At 28.4% G+C, this 19985-nt stretch overlaps 1 protein-coding gene across 1 annotated transcript in view; it reads left to right on the top strand.

Annotated features, from left to right (window-relative positions):
- The first annotated feature begins 3585 nt into the window (after nucleotides 1-3585).
- The window catches only part of LOC112690437 (transcription factor 21-like), a 42494-nt gene continuing 26094 nt past the window's right edge, over nucleotides 3586-19985 (top strand). The window contains exons 1-2 of the mRNA XM_025564448.1: nucleotides 3586-3666; nucleotides 14849-15197. Of these exons, the coding sequence (XP_025420233.1) occupies nucleotides 14856-15197 (342 nt within the window). The 5' untranslated portion in view covers nucleotides 3586-3666; nucleotides 14849-14855. The remainder of the gene's footprint in view (nucleotides 3667-14848; nucleotides 15198-19985) is intronic.

Here is a 19985-nt window from a genome sequence, read left to right as displayed (position 1 = left end):
AATTATTCTCTTGAAGTATATAATTAATGAAAAAAAAAAAAATGATAAATTTATATAATCATTATTATTGATTTAAACAGTTAATTTATTAAAATTCCATGTATTGAAATACTCAATTTAAAGAATTATATATAATAATGTCATCACACATATGTAATATTTGCAGATAGATATTATAAAAATACTTATGATAAATTATGGAAAAAACGTTCAGAAAATAGAAAAAATAGAATAATAATTATTAATAATTAATAATTATACATGTACTCGTATTGTCGTAAATATAACGCAATAATTGAATAATTAAATACAAAAGTAGTACCTACATGTTCATAATTTTTATTAAATCACATTTTTACAGATTTTTGTTTAGGTTTGACAAATATAAAAAGTATCAGATTCATTGTTTATTCTGTGCAAACGAGGTACATACCTTGTTTACAGGTACATTATAAAATGACTATATTTAGTGTTAAATGCAAAAACGGCACATGTCTTGGACATATGACCTTTTTGCTCAGAATAGTTATGATATATGAATGGGCATGGCCATTTTCGATCAAAAACGTACCCTTCCCTTTTCGACCGATTCCCTTTTCGACCAAGACAAAAATTTATATAATAAATTTAAAATAATAAAATAATGATGTACAATTTTTTTCAATAATTATTTAAATATTAATATAAAAGAGAAAAATATTTTGTATCTAGTTTTAATCTTTTATCGTAATGAAAATTGTTTGCATTTTTTTTTTCGAAAAATTGGAACTTTAATTTTAAAAATTTTAGGACTTCGCTCGTTACGCCTGCCAGCTCCACTCACAAACTCGAGTGCCACTGCGTGGCACTTTTTGGGGGGATAGGGCTTCGCCCCAAGGGGAATTATAGTCTAAGCCTAACCTAGTTTTTGTACAAATCTTAATACAGTTGCAAATTGGATTATGCTCTGTATGTGAATCTAAAACCCCACAACGTGAGTAAAACCCTGAATCGTCATTAATATATTATAGTTTTTTCCATCATAATCAAACATTCTATATCATTATTTTATTATTTTAAATGTATTATATAAATTTTTTTTTTGGTCGAAAACGGACTTGCCCATATGAATAACTAAATGCAAGAAGGGCACATGTCCACATTTCATAAATTGTTCAAGAGAGACAAAAAACTTAATATTTATGGAAAAAATTGAAGTAAATAAAAGCAATAAAATGATTTTTTTTTTCAACGCATTTTGTGTATCACAATATTATTTTTGTACTTTCAATTTCTATAAATTGTAGTTTTCTAAAAAATAACACACTTTCAAGGGTTTAAAAATAATGTTAAAAATAATGTAACTGATTAAATTTATAACAATTAGTTTTATAAAATTTCATAGATGTCTTTGAGAATAGTACAATATCATTGTAATTTCTATTTAATACGCATTTTTTAATTTTTTCCTTCAATTTTCTTCCAGAGATGCTTGGTTATTAATTATAGGCTAAGATATTATATATTGTATATTATAAATTCTTGTACATGGGTCCTATCACTGGATGGGTTCCCAAATCGCTGTTTCTTGTCCGTCATATATTGTTAACATATTTGCTTATTGTATTTTTTTTTTTATACAGATTGTAAATTTTATATATTTTAATAAAAAAAAAAAAAAAAATTCTTGTTATTAAGTTAAGATGTTAAGTTTTTTGTTTTTCTTGTTTCAATTTATGAAATTTGGACAGCCCTTCTTGCATTTAGTGATTCAATTATTATACGACGTGTCTTTCATGTATGCGCAACACCAATTTCCACGTGTAGTTCAGTTAAATGTACCATGATAAATGGACAAAACGTTTTGAAGATGACAAGAATAAATACTTTTTTTTCGGGTGAAATATAGGAACTGTTCGCTACCGAAATAAGATTTATAACTTGCGCAGCAAACGAAAGAACAGAGTCACACGTACGACGGAGGGTTGATGTGCGTACAGACGAGAAAGATATTTTTTCTTATTATTTATTTATTTAGGCTCCGAATAGACCCACGTAGGTACTTGCAGCAGGCCTGTATTTATACCTATTAAAACATAATAAATGTGCGATGAGCCGGTCGTCAACTACGTGTCATATTCTTAAACGGCATCTCAGCTGCTGCTCAGGCGCGATGACGTCCGAAGACAAATAACAAAAATAATAGTTATAATATGCCACCGAATGTTCACAGGACGCGACTAAGGGTTCGGGGTGCATATATAATACGTAACAGGTCTACAGTGTACGGCGTATATAGGACGTAGGGTTATGCTTATAACGAGTCATGTTTTTCAGAAATGACGACGATCGATGCGCTAAATATATTATAGTTTCGATGTCCGTTTTTTTCTTCTGCCGAAATTTGTTGTACCGGAAAATGCGGCTGTTTTTTTATGAGCGATTCCAATACATGCACTACTTAGATATATATCGTAGTGTGCTGCATAATGTTATGTGAGGGGAGGAAGAGGATTTGAAAAAATAATAAACTTGAAAAACTACCTTTCTACAATCGTACCGTTTTCTAATTTTGAAACACAAAGGTATTTATAGTAAAAATAACCAGTTGAATAAAAAGTTTTCTCACAACTCATGGTAGCTAATTATTACACATTACATTTTAATTGTTTTAAATATTATTCCATACATCTTGCTTTACAATTTATAGCAAAATAGTTTTGAAAACCGATCATAAATTTGTATTCTTTCGACCATGCATTTCATAGTGAAATATATAATTTAATTTATTTAATTATATCTTTATCGCAACTACGAAACAATAAACATACAAATTATAATATCACTTCATGATTTTATTTAGCCCTTGGGGGAGGGGGTTAAACCTGATCCCCTCTCTCTAATTATGCATATGGGCTGTGAACTCGTTGATTATTTACGAGTGGGTGAACAAATTGCCATCTGCTTTAAATTGATTACATTTTTGTTTGCTTGTTACATCATAATCCATTGATGTTTGCTATGATATGATATTATGATACTTTGTAATTTGACCAGCGTATATATCATTTATTTTATATGCATAACTATGTATGTGATATTACAGTGTGTTCGAATCGAACCAACTCTATAGGTCGAAGGACGAAGGGTGTATCTATAATATGTGCACATTGCCTTATATAAATATTACATGAAAACTCAGTCAATTAATGTATGATTTTATGTAAACTAAAATTGAAATACTTTTTGTTTTATAATTTTTGTAAAGTACAATTTGTATTAAGTTACATAGATAATAGTTCTGTTGTTAAAATATATTTTTGCAATGCAATTTTGTTAGTTCATTTTTTAAAATTTTTTTTTTGTGTATCCGTTTTATCACGCATTCCATTGGTACGCTTACATTTGTTTTACGACATAATTTTGTGGGGGGCCCTTCTGCATAAGGTTAACACAAACATGCTGACAAAAATAAACTTGTCTAGTCTACGGGGTTGGTATCTATTTAAAACAAAATGATATCCTCCTCTAACCATATGCTATTGGTAGCCAATTTTTAGGGAACCTATTGAAGCTCCACCCATAGCATTAAATCGGAAACATATATTATTTTTAGTTGCACGAGTCTCTTTTAAACGTTACGAATGACTTTAATTTTGCTCTTGGATGCTAACTGGGAAATTCATTGTAAGTTAATTTTATTATATTTTTCTTCTGTTCTACAACAAATTTTTATTAATATTAATTGTTTACATTAATTATACATACATTTTAAACAGTTATAATTTAATGTTTACATAATTGTTTTCAAAATTAGTTTGATAATATTATTATACAAAACTTAGTATACAAATTTTAAAACATTAAAACTACTATATTTATTTTATTAAAATAATATTTTTTTTTCCTTATTAGATTCATTATATTTTAATATATTCCAGATATATCTTTATATAAACAACAGTTTTATAAGAAATTTGTAAAAGGTTTTAATAGTTGTAGCTAACAATTGTAGCTTGAATAGGTTGTAAGTTTTGAAAGATCTGCTTAAAAGTAATAATGATTGGAATTAAATACTAGTTATAAAAATATAAAATGCAATATTTAGTTTTTATTTTATGTTTACGTTAGTATTAATTTTTAAGTACCTACGTTTTTCAAATTATAACATATATCCTAACACTCTGTGGGTTTATAATAATTTTATGATTTAAAATGATTTCTTATATTAATTATATTCTAATAAATTATCAATTTTATCATTATAATGTTAGCAATTAAATAATTAATAAATATATGAATATATTTTTTATTTAATTTGGTAGTATTAAAAATATTTTGAATTTATTTTTTATGAATATGATACTAACACAAATAAATAATTGATGCCCTTGTTATTTATATTTATACTAAAACACATATTATTTTTAAATAAATAATCCGCGTATAAGATGTATAAGACAATATTAATAATTTATTTTGTAATTAATCAGCGTGTCATGTTTAAACTTTGCTCAAATAAATTTGTAGATTTTTCAGGCATTTTTTTATTGATAGTATTATCAGTAGATATATTATATTTTTTATTTATCGAATAATACAATGTATATATTATCTAATGTTATTGTAACTTATAGACAGGGACTGGAACCAAACCATAAAGAATCAGATCTGGGACCGGCAGTGCCGGATTAAACATTTGTGGGCTCCTAGGCAATTACAATTATGGGCCCTTCAAAATTATTTTTTACATACATCTTTAACATTACTATCCAATAATTAAAATAAACAGCTTTAATAATAACCAACTATTACTAATAAATAAAATTATGTTTATTATATTTTTTTTTTGCAAGAAAAATTAATTAATTATTATATTATTTTTATTTTTTTCAAAATAATTGTATTATTATTACTGCATATAATACATACAACTTAATATATATTATATTTCATAATGACTATTGTCCTGTAAATTCGTATTATCCGTAATCGTAAGATTACTGACAATTCGTTGGCTGGTACCGAATTGGTTCCCGAGCTCCAACCCTATATGCCGAATTGGTTGTCGTCTGAAAGAGGTATTTTAATAGGTATAGCCGAATTGGTTTCCGTTTAACTACGCACATTTTCCTTTTAAATTTTACAGGCTTAGGACTATTAACTTTAAAGTAGGCTTGGTTAATATGTGTTAATGTATGATAAAAAAAAAAAAAAATGATAAAAATATACAATTTTAAATCGTTGATTTGGAAGTCAACTAGTCATCACTTAGGTGTACGAAATACAAATAATAAAATATAATAAATACATTTTAAAACCACTGATTTGCAAATTTGAAGCTAACTTTCTTTAAATATTCAATTCTCGTAATCTTCTCATTAATGTACTCAGTCATACAATTTTCCAAGTATTTGTTATTTCTTTCCTGTTTGCTAGTATCTAGTAATCTATATTATATCTATTATATTTCTATACTCTATCATATCGATATAATAATTGTGTCTATATGTCATACATATAGCTTTTAAGAATTTGTTTTTTGCTCTCAATGCACTGGCTCGCCTAACCTGTACACAAACGGGAACCAATTCGGTTACTTCTAATCTGTTACCCGTATGTTTATATAATATTATACCATTTACTTGATATGGCACCGCTAATCGCTAATTTAGGTTCTAATAACTTGTTAAAAAACACTATACATGCGATCATTCTCTATTCCCAGGCATTTTAAGGCTTAAGGTTTCATGGCTTCGTTTAAACATGGGAAAGGAACGATTTGTTCAATATTCACAAGAATATACACATAAATGTTGATAATATTATTTCTAAATTTGGAGAAATAAAACAAAGAAAATTAAACTTTGTTATTTAATTTTAAAAATTAACAGTTCCATATATTCATAACATTCTAATTTTAATTAATAATTTACTTTTATTATTTTGTAATTGTGTATTATCTTTTTGTACTTTCGAAAAAATGACCCCCCCAATTTGAATTCTAAATCCGCGTCTGAATATAATATAACATACATCAAAATTTTTTTAAAATTATGTTATAACTAAGACCCGAATTTATATGCACTTAAAACCATACAAATATGCTCTAAAAATAGCCAAAAATGTCCTTAAAAAATGCATTTTATCACTAAAATGAACTTAAAAATGAACATTTTTTTTTTGTCTGGACATTATTTTACACACTATTTAATATATTAAAATCACATTCACACGTAATACGAGCAAAGTCTGCGAGGTAATATAAACTAAAGTTGATTTGTTATTTGACCGAATACTGGTGACGTTCCATAGTCAATAATAAATTAAGATAAGATAAAAATTGAATCGAAAAATAAAGATTGACCATGTGTATGAAAAAACCTGATAAACCTAATTAAATATCAAGAAAATAATTTTTCTTTTGATTTTCTTTTGAATAGGCTAAATTTGTTTAGTATATCGATTATATCATTAAAAATCAACAAAATGACCCAATAATACTAAAAATGCTCTAAAAATGAAAAAACGTCGAAATATGCGAAAAAATGTAAAATAAAATTTGTAGTTTTGAAACCCTCATTACATGAAACGAATAATGTTCTTAGAAAGCATTGCGTATGATAAACCAAAAAAATATGCACTTTACATTGGAATCCGGGTCCTAGTTATAACTAATATAGTACCTATTATAACCTACCTATGATTAATATAATTAATGTTACATCATTTTTTATTTATATTTTAACTGCAGTAACATTATTAAATTTTTCTTGAAAGTTAAAACCAAAATTAATGTATATTAACATAACTTTAAAGTTTTATGATGAAGAACAAAACAAGAACATTTATACTTTTACATTAGTTTAACTTGGTAACAAAATCCATACAGGTTCTTACAATCATAATTATAATAATATACTATTTTGATAAAATTCAGATTTTTTCAGTATAAAAGTGTATTTCTTCACATTAAAATGCATCTTATACTTAAGTATCTATTTTATATACTTTTTTCCGTGTTAACAAAAAAAAAGTTGGAATTGGTTAAAATATTTTTTAATCGGAACCGGAACATTAAAATTTTATTTTAAAATACCGGAACTGAAACCGAAATCCTTAAAATTGTTGAGATTTCCGTACCTGCTTATAAACACATTTTGTTTTACTTAAAAATTTAATATAATGTATATTTTTGGCAAGTTATTTTAATTTAATTTATGATGTACATTATAGTATTTTATTTTTAAAATATCAACATTTTAATGATTAATTAATTAATAATATTAAATTTGTAATTTGTAATCTATAGGAATTTTATCAAAACTTTAAACTGTAACATTTATATCAGTATTATAACACGTGGATAATTTCGATATGATTAAAAATTAGATTTACGAGTATTTACAAAATTAAATAACAATACAAATGTTGATGCAGAAACAGAAAGATTTAAAACGTTTTTATAAAAAGTGAAAGAACTAAGCTTATTTTTTGTATTCATTTAACAGTTAAATAGCTTTTACATTTTACGGAGAAAATTACTTAAATGATGAATTATGAAAGAAAAAATACACAAATACTTTATTTGCAAAATGTTTTCCGGTTGAATTTTACGATATTTTATAATAATGTCTAAGCAATAAAAACAACTATAAAAAGTTTTTTGTAGCGTAAATAAAAATTTTTTGAATCAAAAATAATTTGGATTTCAAATGTTTGAAAGATATAATCGTCGAACAGTGTCCATTTCCACTGTAATCATAATTATGTTAATACTTTGCAACTTTTTTTGTATTACAATAGAATTCTATTTTTTTTAAATTTAGCAAATATTTTACTTGACAAATAATAAGTGGTATATAGATACAATATGGATTTCTAGCATAAACTAGAATAATTAGAATAATAATTTATCACTGGAAAATGTAGTGTGTGTGTGTGCGTGTTGGCAATGAGAGATAGAAATTATACATATATATATAATACATGACGAGAAATTTAAAATGAACACTTCACGTTTGCAAACGATATAGTGGTTAAAACAAGTTTTGCATAATTACATTGCATACGTCGCACGCTGCTGCAGTTTATAAAATCGGATACGCCAAACATGGCATGTATTATGGTCAACTATATAGTGCACATTCCTGTGATATTTATCTACAATTATAGCGCTATTTATTTATTAGTATGTTTATTTATTCAGTTAGGCCTAAGTGTATAGAATATCGTGAAACTGCAGCTGCTTAGAATTTTATCAAAAATGTTTAATAGTTTATTAAGATTATTGTGGTCGAGTGCATAAACAGCGAATAGATATCAAAAAAAAAATAAGCGTGCGTGCATTGTTGTTTTAGACTAGTATAGTGCACTTAACCGGAATTCTATATTTTTGTCACTGAAAAGTCGAATGAATGTGAACAACCGATAAGTCTATTCATATTCATCAGATTTTATATTTTAAATATAATTTTGATTTGTCATGATTTAGATACTATAACGATGTATGCATTATAACGTATGGATATTGAACATGTGTAATGTGTGCGGTAGCGTATGATGACGTGCTTGCATTCCTGATAAACTTAGAAAAAATACCTTTTTACCAATTAAAAATTTGACGTGATAATATTTTTGTTTAATTTTAAATTTTAATTATTTTTTTTTTTACGTGAAAACAACTTATATGGCGGTTTGGGCAGTGAACATTTTTGAGCGTTACCTTTTTCACGTAACATTCAATACTTATTGTTAAAGACCGGATATAATTGCATTAAAAATATCTTAAAATTACACTAAAAAGATGCCAAAATTGCGATGAAAATGCATCAAAATTGCAGTATAAATATGTTAAAATTGTAAGGAAATATAAATTAAAATTACATAGTAAAATCATATAAAATATATAATCATTTAATACTTACTTAAATGATATTTTATTTTATTTTATTTTTTTAAATTATCGTTTATTTATGAAAATTTACAATATATACAAAATGGTACAATAAGTAAATGTGAATGAGATATTTTTTTTTTTTTTTTTAAAGAGGCGGTGAGAGGAAGACAGTGAGTAGAAATTTTACATTAGAAATTTCTACGTGGAGAGTAATTTAGTGAGAGATAGTAAAAATGAAAAAGACATTTTGAGTTTAATGTGCGTTGAGAAGATTTCTGGGCCATTCACGTTTGAGGTGTCTGGTTGGGTTGTCAGGAAGAGCGTTAGTATGAAGTTGAGCAATGAGGAGTCTTAAATGATATTATGGACATTAATATAATATTTACAAAATATATAATTTTTCTGAATTAAAATTTATAGTTATATACATCTTTAAATAGTGTTCTTGAAAATTGTATCGTTTGTTACTTAAAATATGTTTATATAATAAAAAAAATACGTTCATCGTCGACACTTGTTATTGATGCATACTTAAAATAATTTAAAAAATATTGGTGTTATATCTAAATTAACATTTTGATTTCCTGTCATAATCTCAGAGTAAGTTTTAATAGTTTTATATCTTTCATTATTTTCTAAGGCACATTTTAATTAATCTTTAACTATTTTTCCATTGGGACCGGGAATATTTTTAGAAATATTTTCGATTTCATTAAATATGTTTAAACTAATAAGCAATTGACTATTTGATTTTTCTAAACTTGTGAGTTTCGTGAATAACTCTGATAAATATAATTTTAAAAATCTTAAATTACATTTAACTATATGTAAAAATTGACGTCGAAGTTATATTTTTTTTTTTTGTAAAATCGCTTAAGAGATAATAATTTATATATTTTATCACATGAAATATACAAAAATAGCAATAATTGCAAAAATTGCAAAGTCGTTGAAAATTGAAAAAATTACATAATTAAATTAAATAGGAAGACTGATTCGTATACATATTTGATCAGATATGACTTACTGGGTATCAATAAAAAGTTACAAAATCAATTAAATCCAGTATTTACTTATTATTTTATTAAGAGGATATGTGATTTTTATGACACTTATATCTGAAGTTCTACTGGACCGATTTGCATATTTTTTTTTTTAACGCGAGTACTTTGTGTGCAGATAAGACATCTAATGAGAAAAATTTAAAAAATTAATTAATTAAATAGTAATTAGAAATATTAAATTTTCCGTGCATACGATATTGGTTGGGTAACAAGAGTGTGGCGCGGGGGAACGAAACAGATATGGAGGAGGAAGTTTGGGCGGCTTCATATTACCGTCTGGCCGCCGTCGTACCGAATGTTACCCACCGTTAGATAACCGCCCATCGCATGACTCGGATACACAAAGATCGAGCGGTGGAATAGAATATGAATAGAATTTAATTCTTAAAAATGTTCAATCCTATCCTACAAATAAAACGAAAACACGTGTTTTAATTTACTTCAAATTTTATAGAATAAATCTATCGATCTAAGCTCATATATGTTTTCACATCTTTCGAGGGTTGCCCGTGACACTTTTTTTAAGAATACAATTCATATTAATTAGTTATTATTACAGTGACGATTTTAAACTCAAATTAATTTTTTTTCTTACTTTAAGACTGACAAATTCATCAATAATTTCTTCTTGGGAAATTTCCTATATTAATCCCTTGTAAAATTTTCATAATAATTATTACACTATTGAATTCACACGTAACGTGTACAATTAGACAAAATCTAAACATTCGAAAAAGTATGGAAAAATGTTCTGATCGAAGGCAGAATAAAAATATGACTGTTGCACAATTTTGTGTTCCTTTGCAATTCAAGTTCCTGGTGTAGACACAGTTCACCATACACTTACTACGTCGTTGAATTTATGCATATCTTATTATTATTATTAACATCATGTCGATACTGTACCATTAAAATAACCTCTGACGGAGATTTATGCTTGGAATAACGTTTACGCTTCGAACGTTTTTCGAATGACTTAGGTCTGAGGCACCAAACATTTAAAATAATCGAGGTAGTTCTTTTACTAGCGTTCAATAATATACAGGTGTGATAGCAATAAAAAAGCGAATTAATGATTAAGGTAGTACCAACTTCAGGAACACTGAGTAATTGAAATGCACATATTATTATCTATTAATAAATGCGTTATTTTACTGTATCTACAAAAAAAACATAACGTAGACACACCTGATATTATGACACCAGCAAAGTGTTAGGACAATAGTATAAAAATACTTTTTCCTCTTGGTTAGGATCTGATTGAGATATTGACATATTCGATTTTTCTTAAGAATGTATGTGTTTTATAATAAGGCAAGGTGTAATTAAATGTACTCGTATTAACTATGAGCTGTTGACCAAATAATGTATTTTATATTTTGACAATATTTTCGTATGTGGGTCTGCCGCACATATTAAACTACATCAAATGCTCCTAATATTAACTAAATTGTATTAGATATACTATCTTTATCAAAGCAACTGATTCAAGTTAAAAGTAAGCCAAACCCGCCTGTGTAGTCTTATTTTAAGCGTAATACGACATGGCTGTTATCTGCATTCGTTCAGTAGAACCGATTTAGTAGGTTCATATTAAACTAAACAATTTAAATATTCTAAAAATTGACATACAAACACGTATAATTAATTCCTTTTAAGATTAATAACGGTCCAGTTTACTGTAGTCTAGAATCTTTAGGTTAACTAAAATTTGTTCTATGGAACATATATTTGCCTTATTGCACGTTTGTAAGACGAAGATAACATACGGGTGTGGCATTTTCTTAAAGATATCAAATAAGTACTCATATAATTCCAGTAGTGTATTGTAATGAAGAACGTATACACTTATGCGTAACGCCCATTAAATCCAAACGATGATTTTTGTGCCATCGCGCGTTATCGTTAATTTTCGTCGTATTATATAATTTTGATATTACATAACATTAACTATTATAATTCTTTGCAAATGAAACATAAGCATTTTGGTGATTTATGATTAATTAATAATCATTGAGTAAAACGCTTACAACTATTCGTGTAAAGAAAGGGAAGGAGAATCGATTAGTTTATAACGTTTAATACATTGCGTGTTTAATACACTGAATTAAAGATCGTTAAGTATCTATTATATAGGTAGGTATTAAATTAAGTTATTTCTGTAACAGGCAATTTGTTAGGGGTAGATTTGCTTTTACAACACTGTAGGCCAGCGGTTCTCAAACTGTGCTTAGTGGAGCCCCGGGGCTCCGCGTGTGAAGTTTAGGGGCTCTGCGAGCACATCTGAATTAATTAAATTCATATACTTTTTAGTTATCGAGGAAAAATACGTGTACGATGACTTGAATTGCGCAATTAATTGTACGTTTTATTCACCGATCACCCATTTATTTTAAAATCAGACCTATTGATAAAATTGGTTATTTCCACTTCATTACTTGGCTAATATTTTACAGAATTAAATTAAATACATTTATCAATACAACAATACAAGGTATAATTACCACAGTTTTCACAGCAAATAAAAAATCCGAGCTTTATAAAAAAAAAAAAATGTATTTTGGACTGTGTGTTTTTCTTGACAAAGAATTTATAATTTTGCCCTGTTAAAGAAATATTTGGAATCGATCAATGATAATATTGATGAATTTGATGAAATATTATCATATCATTTTTTGTGTACTAATCATTATAGTTTCAAATAGATATTTTCTGATTTTTGGGGCTCCGAACATTTTCTTAGAAATATAAGGGCTCTGCGAACAAAATAGTTGGAGAACCACTGCTGTAGGCAATATCACTTATGCTTTTACCACTTCGTGATATGTACACATAATATGTAATATGTTTATTTTATCGTATTTAATTATTAAAAGTTTCTTTTGCATTCATGCAAATATGGAAGTTACTTATTATAATTGCAGTATCACTTGTAGTTTTGCACGTATTATAACAATGCTGTAAGTTCTGATATCGTTTTTATAAAAATGTTTGTCTTAGATATAAATTTCATATTCACACATATGAAAGGTGTATATATAAGTATAATACTTCACAATACTTTATAATCCTGTTATACTTAAGTAAAATTTGTTGATTTTACTTTAGAGTCGTTTCAATGTTATAATCCGTTTTAGGTCATCTAAACATATTGTCTTAAAACGGAATACGTGCATAGTATAAAGGATAAAATATTATCTTTTATTATCAATGTAAATCTCATGAAATTTGATAATACACGTTTAAGTTATCCTATATTAGCTTTTAATACTAACATTTTGAATAAATTAAAATTGAGTGAAATGACAAATTGGCAAACAAATTTTTACATAAACAATTCAATAAAATCGTACATACAGTTTTATAACAACGTAAATTAATGTAACGAATGTGTTTTTAAGATACTAAAATGAAACATACAGTTTTTATTCTTCATTAATGCCGTTAGTATTCAGCTGATAATGATATAACGTGAGTTATGTGGAGTGAAAAAGGAAATGGAAATTTTCCTATTCTTCATGAATTACTTTTATGCACGCGATGAAGTGGGATATGCGGTAAGAGTTAAATAATAAACAAGCCACTGAAAAGTTAGATTGGTTAAAAAATAACTCAACAAAAAAAAACGATTATAAAATAATTATAATAAAATTTGGGCTTTCATATTCTGGAAAATTGAAAAATGTATTACACTATAAGTTAAAAACAATGAAGTTTGCACTTGACAAATAATGTATTATCCGGTATAGGTACTGCATGAAGTTCTGAATTTAAACTTACTATAACTGTTTTTCATACGAGGATTAAGTTTAATTCGCAAAGTTTAATAATAAATTATCTTGCGGAAGGAAGAAATTCTGATTATATATTATATACGTCAATCGCGGAAATACGCGTGAACTGGCCGCGTGTGCCTACCAAATACGTCCAATATAACTATGTGTCACAAATGCGTAACGTATTCAAGACCTAATTCCATGGGCGGGGGGAACAAGAGAGAATTTATTGTTTTGGGAATATTTTCTTCCTGAGACGGTTTGCCCTCGAACGTTTGCAATAGGCCCGTCAACAGAGAGTTGTGCTCATCAAGCGTTAAAATACCATCGTTTTTATTATTCCCTTAACGCAGTGATTCTCATATCTTTCTCATTTATGTCACCTTTAGCTACTAGAATCAAACACCGCGTCAACCTAAAAAATAATAAATAATCTTAACTGTGTATTTTAAAATAATTGTTGAAATAACAAAAAAAACTACATCTACACTTTATTGAGTTGCAGGGTTCAATAAACATTGATATTTTAAAATTTAAATTTGCAAATTAAAAAAATAAAAATAAAAATATTTATGATTTGTATGAAAACTGATGAGAAATTGGGTTCTGGTGGTTTTTACAAAGTTGAGGAAGTTGAGGACTGATGGTGGAAAGATCGAGTCTCATATTGTCTTCTAGAGTTGTAGTGCTATAATATACCTACTATAATAATACTACATAACTAGCGATTGCAAAATAACTTACTAACGACCCCGATTAAGTCGATAAAATAATCGATAATGCAACGATTTCGCTTTAATAATAATACTGTACGTGTTTATTGGATCTATACAATAAATATAAATAATATAAAGATGCAAACTTAAAGGTACGCTATTTACATGACGGTTATGGTAATAATATGATTTTATTAAAATTAATTATTTTCTTATTTTTTTCCTTTTTCCATGGAGATTTCACCCCTAAATTGCATCCATGTCAACTTTGGGTGATATGTCACCCCGGTTGAGAACTACTGCTTTAACGTATCGAAAGTCATGTTTTTACTGTTTCCGATTGGTGTTCATAACGAATTATATAACGGTTACTTTTCCATAATGAAAATAATACCGTTTTGGTCATCGTTACAGATGTGACATGGGCAGACGTAAACCGGACTGGTGGTCGGAACAACAGCAACAGCGTCAGCAGCAGGACTTGCAGGAAGACGATGGATGTCCGAGAAACGCGGCCAACGCGAGGGAGAGGGCTCGGATGCGGGTGTTAAGCAAGGCTTTCAGTCGGCTAAAAACTACGTTGCCGTGGGTGCCGGCCGACACCAAGCTGTCCAAGCTCGACACGCTTCGGTTGGCCACCACTTACATAGCGCACCTGAGCTCGTTGCTCACGACTTCCAATCAGTCAGCCGCGGACTCGGTGCACGCGTCGGTCACCCCGGACACGACCGTCACCTCGTCGTGTCCGCAAAACTTCGCTATGGTAATATCGTAATGTCACAGCGCTGTTTCAAATGCTAAAATACTTTTACATGCATTGCTCGTCCGATTTTTTCCGACGCTTTTTTAAATGTTTTTTTTTGATTTTTTTTTGTGAAACCGCTAATAAATAACACTATAGCGATCGAATGTTGCCGCACGCGTGGATTCGTATAATAGTAACTGCATAACGTTAACGATGACGTTCAACTCGTCTACAATATCGAATACGTATTATTTCGAATCGTTTACGTATTGTTGAACACGATCTTATATCTTATTTTTTTCTCCGTTATCGTTATTTCTGCGCTAAACCATCTGTAACGATTTTAATACAGACGACCTTTACCGGCCAATGCACATTGAACGAGACGGCAGTGCATTACAATTGTTGTGCGTGTAACATTCATGTGTTAAACTATAAACTTAATAACCCTTGATGAATATATATGCGCTAAAATACCTTATTCGTGTTAAGTAGTTACGAAGCAAGTGCCCGTAATGCAGTTGTTTCAAACAAAGCAATTCCGTTAGAATACATTGGGTAAATCGCGTTTGTATAACATTGTACACCAAATCGATATAATGTTTCGAACAATAATGTATTCGACGGTTGCTTATTGGACACACGGGAAAAGTCATCTTACATTCTATGTTGGATGTGTGACGGTTTTAAAGCAACAACAGTAATCCGATTACGGTATCGAACACATTGTGATACACGCGTTGCATAGATATTAAATTTGTTTTATTTCTATTAATCGAATAATTAATTTTACTAATGTCTTGATCAGTGGTTCTCATCCTTTTCCTGTTAATGTCACCTTTAGCCACTAGGATGAAACACCGCATCACTTTAACATCAAAATAATCAATAACCTTAATTGTGTATTTTAGAAAAATTCTTGAAATAACAAAAAAAAAAAAAAACAGTACACAGAAAAATAATAAGTAGGTACACCTACAATTTATTTGAGTTGCAGGGTTCAATAAACATTGTAACTGCACGTATTTATCGGATATAAATAATGTAAAGACACAAACTTAAAGGTATGATATTTACACGACAGTTGTGGCAATAATATGATTTTATTAAGATTAATTATTTTTTTATTTTTTTCCTTTTCCCTCGTAGATTTCGTGTCATCCCTACACTGCGTCCATATCACCCCGGTTGAGAACCACTGGTCTAGATTTATTGTTTTCGTTAAATCAATCGGTGGAGTGATGTGTATAGTGAAATTTGTACAATACGTTTCATGCGTACTACAGTGGTTGATTAAACATTTTTACGCTATTCACGTAGTATAATCGGTTAAAAAAAAAAAAATTATATGTTACGTTCCATAAGCATATTTCAAGTTTTGAAATATGACTCGGTAGTCGTCTTGCGAACTGCACGACGTCGCCGCTGCCTGAGTTGTGATTAATCGTGGATATCATAGTCGTATGCATTGTATTAAATGATGGAAATGGATAACATGATCATAGCGCAAATGAACGGGTTTTCGTTTGTTCGGCGTCGAATATGAGCAGACCACGGACGTAGCGTACTAGATATGAGTACACGAGTACATCATAACGACGTACGTATGAAATTACATTTCAGTGTGATTGATAACGTACAACTGCGGTCCGCCCGAACCACGAAGACATGTCATTGTGTTCTTCGTTTTCGAAAGTCTATACAAGTCCGTTGTTCAAGTTAGTTAATGTTGTTTTAGTTAATTAAATCATTCGTATGCGCGCGCGTCCGTATCCGTATATCCGTGAGTATTCATCAGAACCGAATCATGGGAAATTGCACACGACCTTTCCTCGGGCACTGATCGATTACTCCAAATGTTTGTCCCTCCTCTCAGCCTGCCAGTTGAACAAGAAACCAAGTCGCAATCACGGAACACGATCCCATCGCAGACACGTGTTTAAGTGCTAAACGTCGATAGGAAAAAATAAACGACTCCGTGTGAAACCTGAAACACGATCGTTACTCGATGCACAGACGATAAAATTTTATCTCGCATTATCTCTATTGATTTTTGAAAACCCGATGAGACGGACTTACGAGTAGACACTCTTATTTTGAGACTTAAGTGCGGTTTCCATTTTTCATATTTGACATCCGAGACTACGTCCGTTTGTCTCAATTCCTTGTGTCACTGGTACGCAGGGAAGGACTAAAGCCTTGTAGATCCGAGGGGGGGTGGATATACGTTTTACAAACCATCAGTTTTCATAGCCATCGCAATTACAGCCGCAGTTGTTTTATTTTCATAAATTGTATTGATTGTATAAATTGTAATTATAGATTTAAAGAAGACATTGGGACTAGTATGATTCATTATTAAAAAAGATATATATAAATTATCATTTATTAAATATACCTACACGTTTTGTTAAGATAGGGTTCAAAAGTATTGTAGGCACCTCCTGAATTACAGGTCTGCACGGCATATGTATATGATATAAAAAAAAAAAAACATTAAAACTACCAATATAGCTTGAGGCACAAATATAAAATTTTTAGAGAGCCTGGGTAGGTATGGCCACCTACCCATCCTGCCAGTCCATCCCTGATGTTACGAATTCTGATTTTACCGTATAAAGAGCTGAAAATTGAAGATCAAATTGATTTTAAGATTTTTTCGTAAATGGACGATAAACATTTATATTATCTTTTATGTAAAGTAGAAACAAATATACAAAAACAAAATACTTTTATTCGAGAGGCACTACCAGCTGGGAAAAAACTAGTAGGTAACGAGGGAATTTCATAGTTCATTACAATATTTATTTCGAGTTCCTAAATGTTCTATGAGTAAATTTGTGCAAAATGTGTGTGAAGAAATGTATCGTTTATTGCAAGAATATATTTATATAAGTGCCGACCTATATTCAGTATTTTTAATTTCTGGAGTTTAATAAATTTCATATAACTGCTTATGTTGCGTAGGTGTAAATTTATAAATTTCATAATTTTGTCATAGAACCTCTTTTTTTCGGACATTTTTTAGATGTAGCTTTAACACTTTAAAACTTTGAGTACTAATTGTTAAACTGATACTGATTTATATTTTCGGATGACATTTCGTGCATTAATCTTGACACGTGTTCATAGGAATGGGCACTTTTCCGGGAAAGTAAAATCATGAACATGTCCGGTAAAAGTTTCCGGGAATATTCCCCATGTCAGAAAAGTTCAGGAAATGTTTGTATTAATGTAATTATTCTTTCTATTGACTACACATGACGTTTTAAAATAGTAAAACTCAAATTCTATATTAATATGAAGTTAAAAAATATTTTATATTTATCATATTATATAAAATATACTCATTTAAATACTTTATAAATTAAATAATCTAATATTAAAAATAATTTTTGGATAAGTTTTGTTATTGCTGAATCAGTAAATACGATAATTATTTACTGTTTAGCTGAAAAATCAAATTCCTTTTTTACATTGTAGTTAGAAAGAATAAATTCGGTTTTGATTATTATTTTTTTTTTTTTAATCATTAATCATAAAATACAGTTTATTAATTTAACGATGTAATTATGGTTTTAAATAAACATTCTGTTTACTCATTTTATATTTTAATCTAAGGAAAATCATATTTTTTTCCGAAATAAATTTTTTATAAAAATACTTAATTAAGTAAAATAAATATTAGTCGAATTACCCACTTTATTTATATATATATAAATAATATTTAAACAATTATCCAAATTCATTATATTCTAGGTGTCTCTAGAAGAAAGCTACTTTTTAATTTTCTTTTTTTTTCATGAATAAATAACTAATCAAATGTAAAATAAAATCTATGTCAATTATAGCAAAAAAAAAAAAAATAATTAATATATTAAGATTAATATTTAATCAATCAATATTTTAAATTGCATTAAGACAATATAATTTTATCATATTAATATTTTGAAAACTTTAATAATGTTGTTCAGTTATTGAATGAAATATTAAACAGATGACTGAGATTGGTCAAAAAAAATTAAATTATCATGGTAAACCATTTGATGTTTTTCAATATCATTCAATTTTTTACACATAATTTTGTATATTTTAGTCATCTAATTTCTGAACTATACTTTTTATTATTTACTTGATCTAAATGAATATAATTCTAAATTATTTAAGACATTTTTATCTCACCGTTTTCCAAGTCAAACAAACAACAAAAATATATGTATTTAAATTGACTTAGTAAACTTTACTAATTGAAATTTGTTAAAATATGAAAACATAAAAAACACGTTGTTTAATGGATTTATTATTACTTTGATAACACTGCTGCAAAACAAGGTAAATAAAAAAACTTATTTAATCACTGGACTGAATAAATAACTAAATCAGTTAGATAAAAAAAGAAAAAGAAAATCTCTTTATGGGAATAAATTATGACCCTGAATAATCGATACCAAATTGCCACTAAAAAATTCAATTCGGTTTGCTTATGGAATTTTTTCTAACTACCATTGATCGAAAGATAAATAGTTTATCTTGTTTAACATTGCCGCGAGTGCAGATCGTTTGGTAAACAATTTAAAATACATTATTATATGATTCTATTGTCCGGGTACATGGTAAAGTGTACCTGGAAAAGTGAAGGTTTCGTCAGGACAGTTTTATGATTTGCAAAGAGATTTTGAATTTCAGTTGAAATATTTAATGTAACCTGCTGCGCAGGGGCACATACAAGGGGTGATGTGAGGGTCAGATCCTCCCATAGGTCTTTTTAAAATTGTATAAAATAGTGTTCTTAATGTAAGGCAATCA

Source organism: Sipha flava, unplaced genomic scaffold (genome assembly GCF_003268045.1).
Source record: "Sipha flava isolate LNK unplaced genomic scaffold, YSA_version1 50423_pilon_pilon, whole genome shotgun sequence".
Lineage (NCBI taxonomy): Eukaryota > Metazoa > Arthropoda > Insecta > Hemiptera > Aphididae > Sipha > Sipha flava.
The sequence above is the reverse complement of the archived record's forward strand: the minus strand, read 5'-3'. Positions and strand labels throughout refer to the sequence as shown.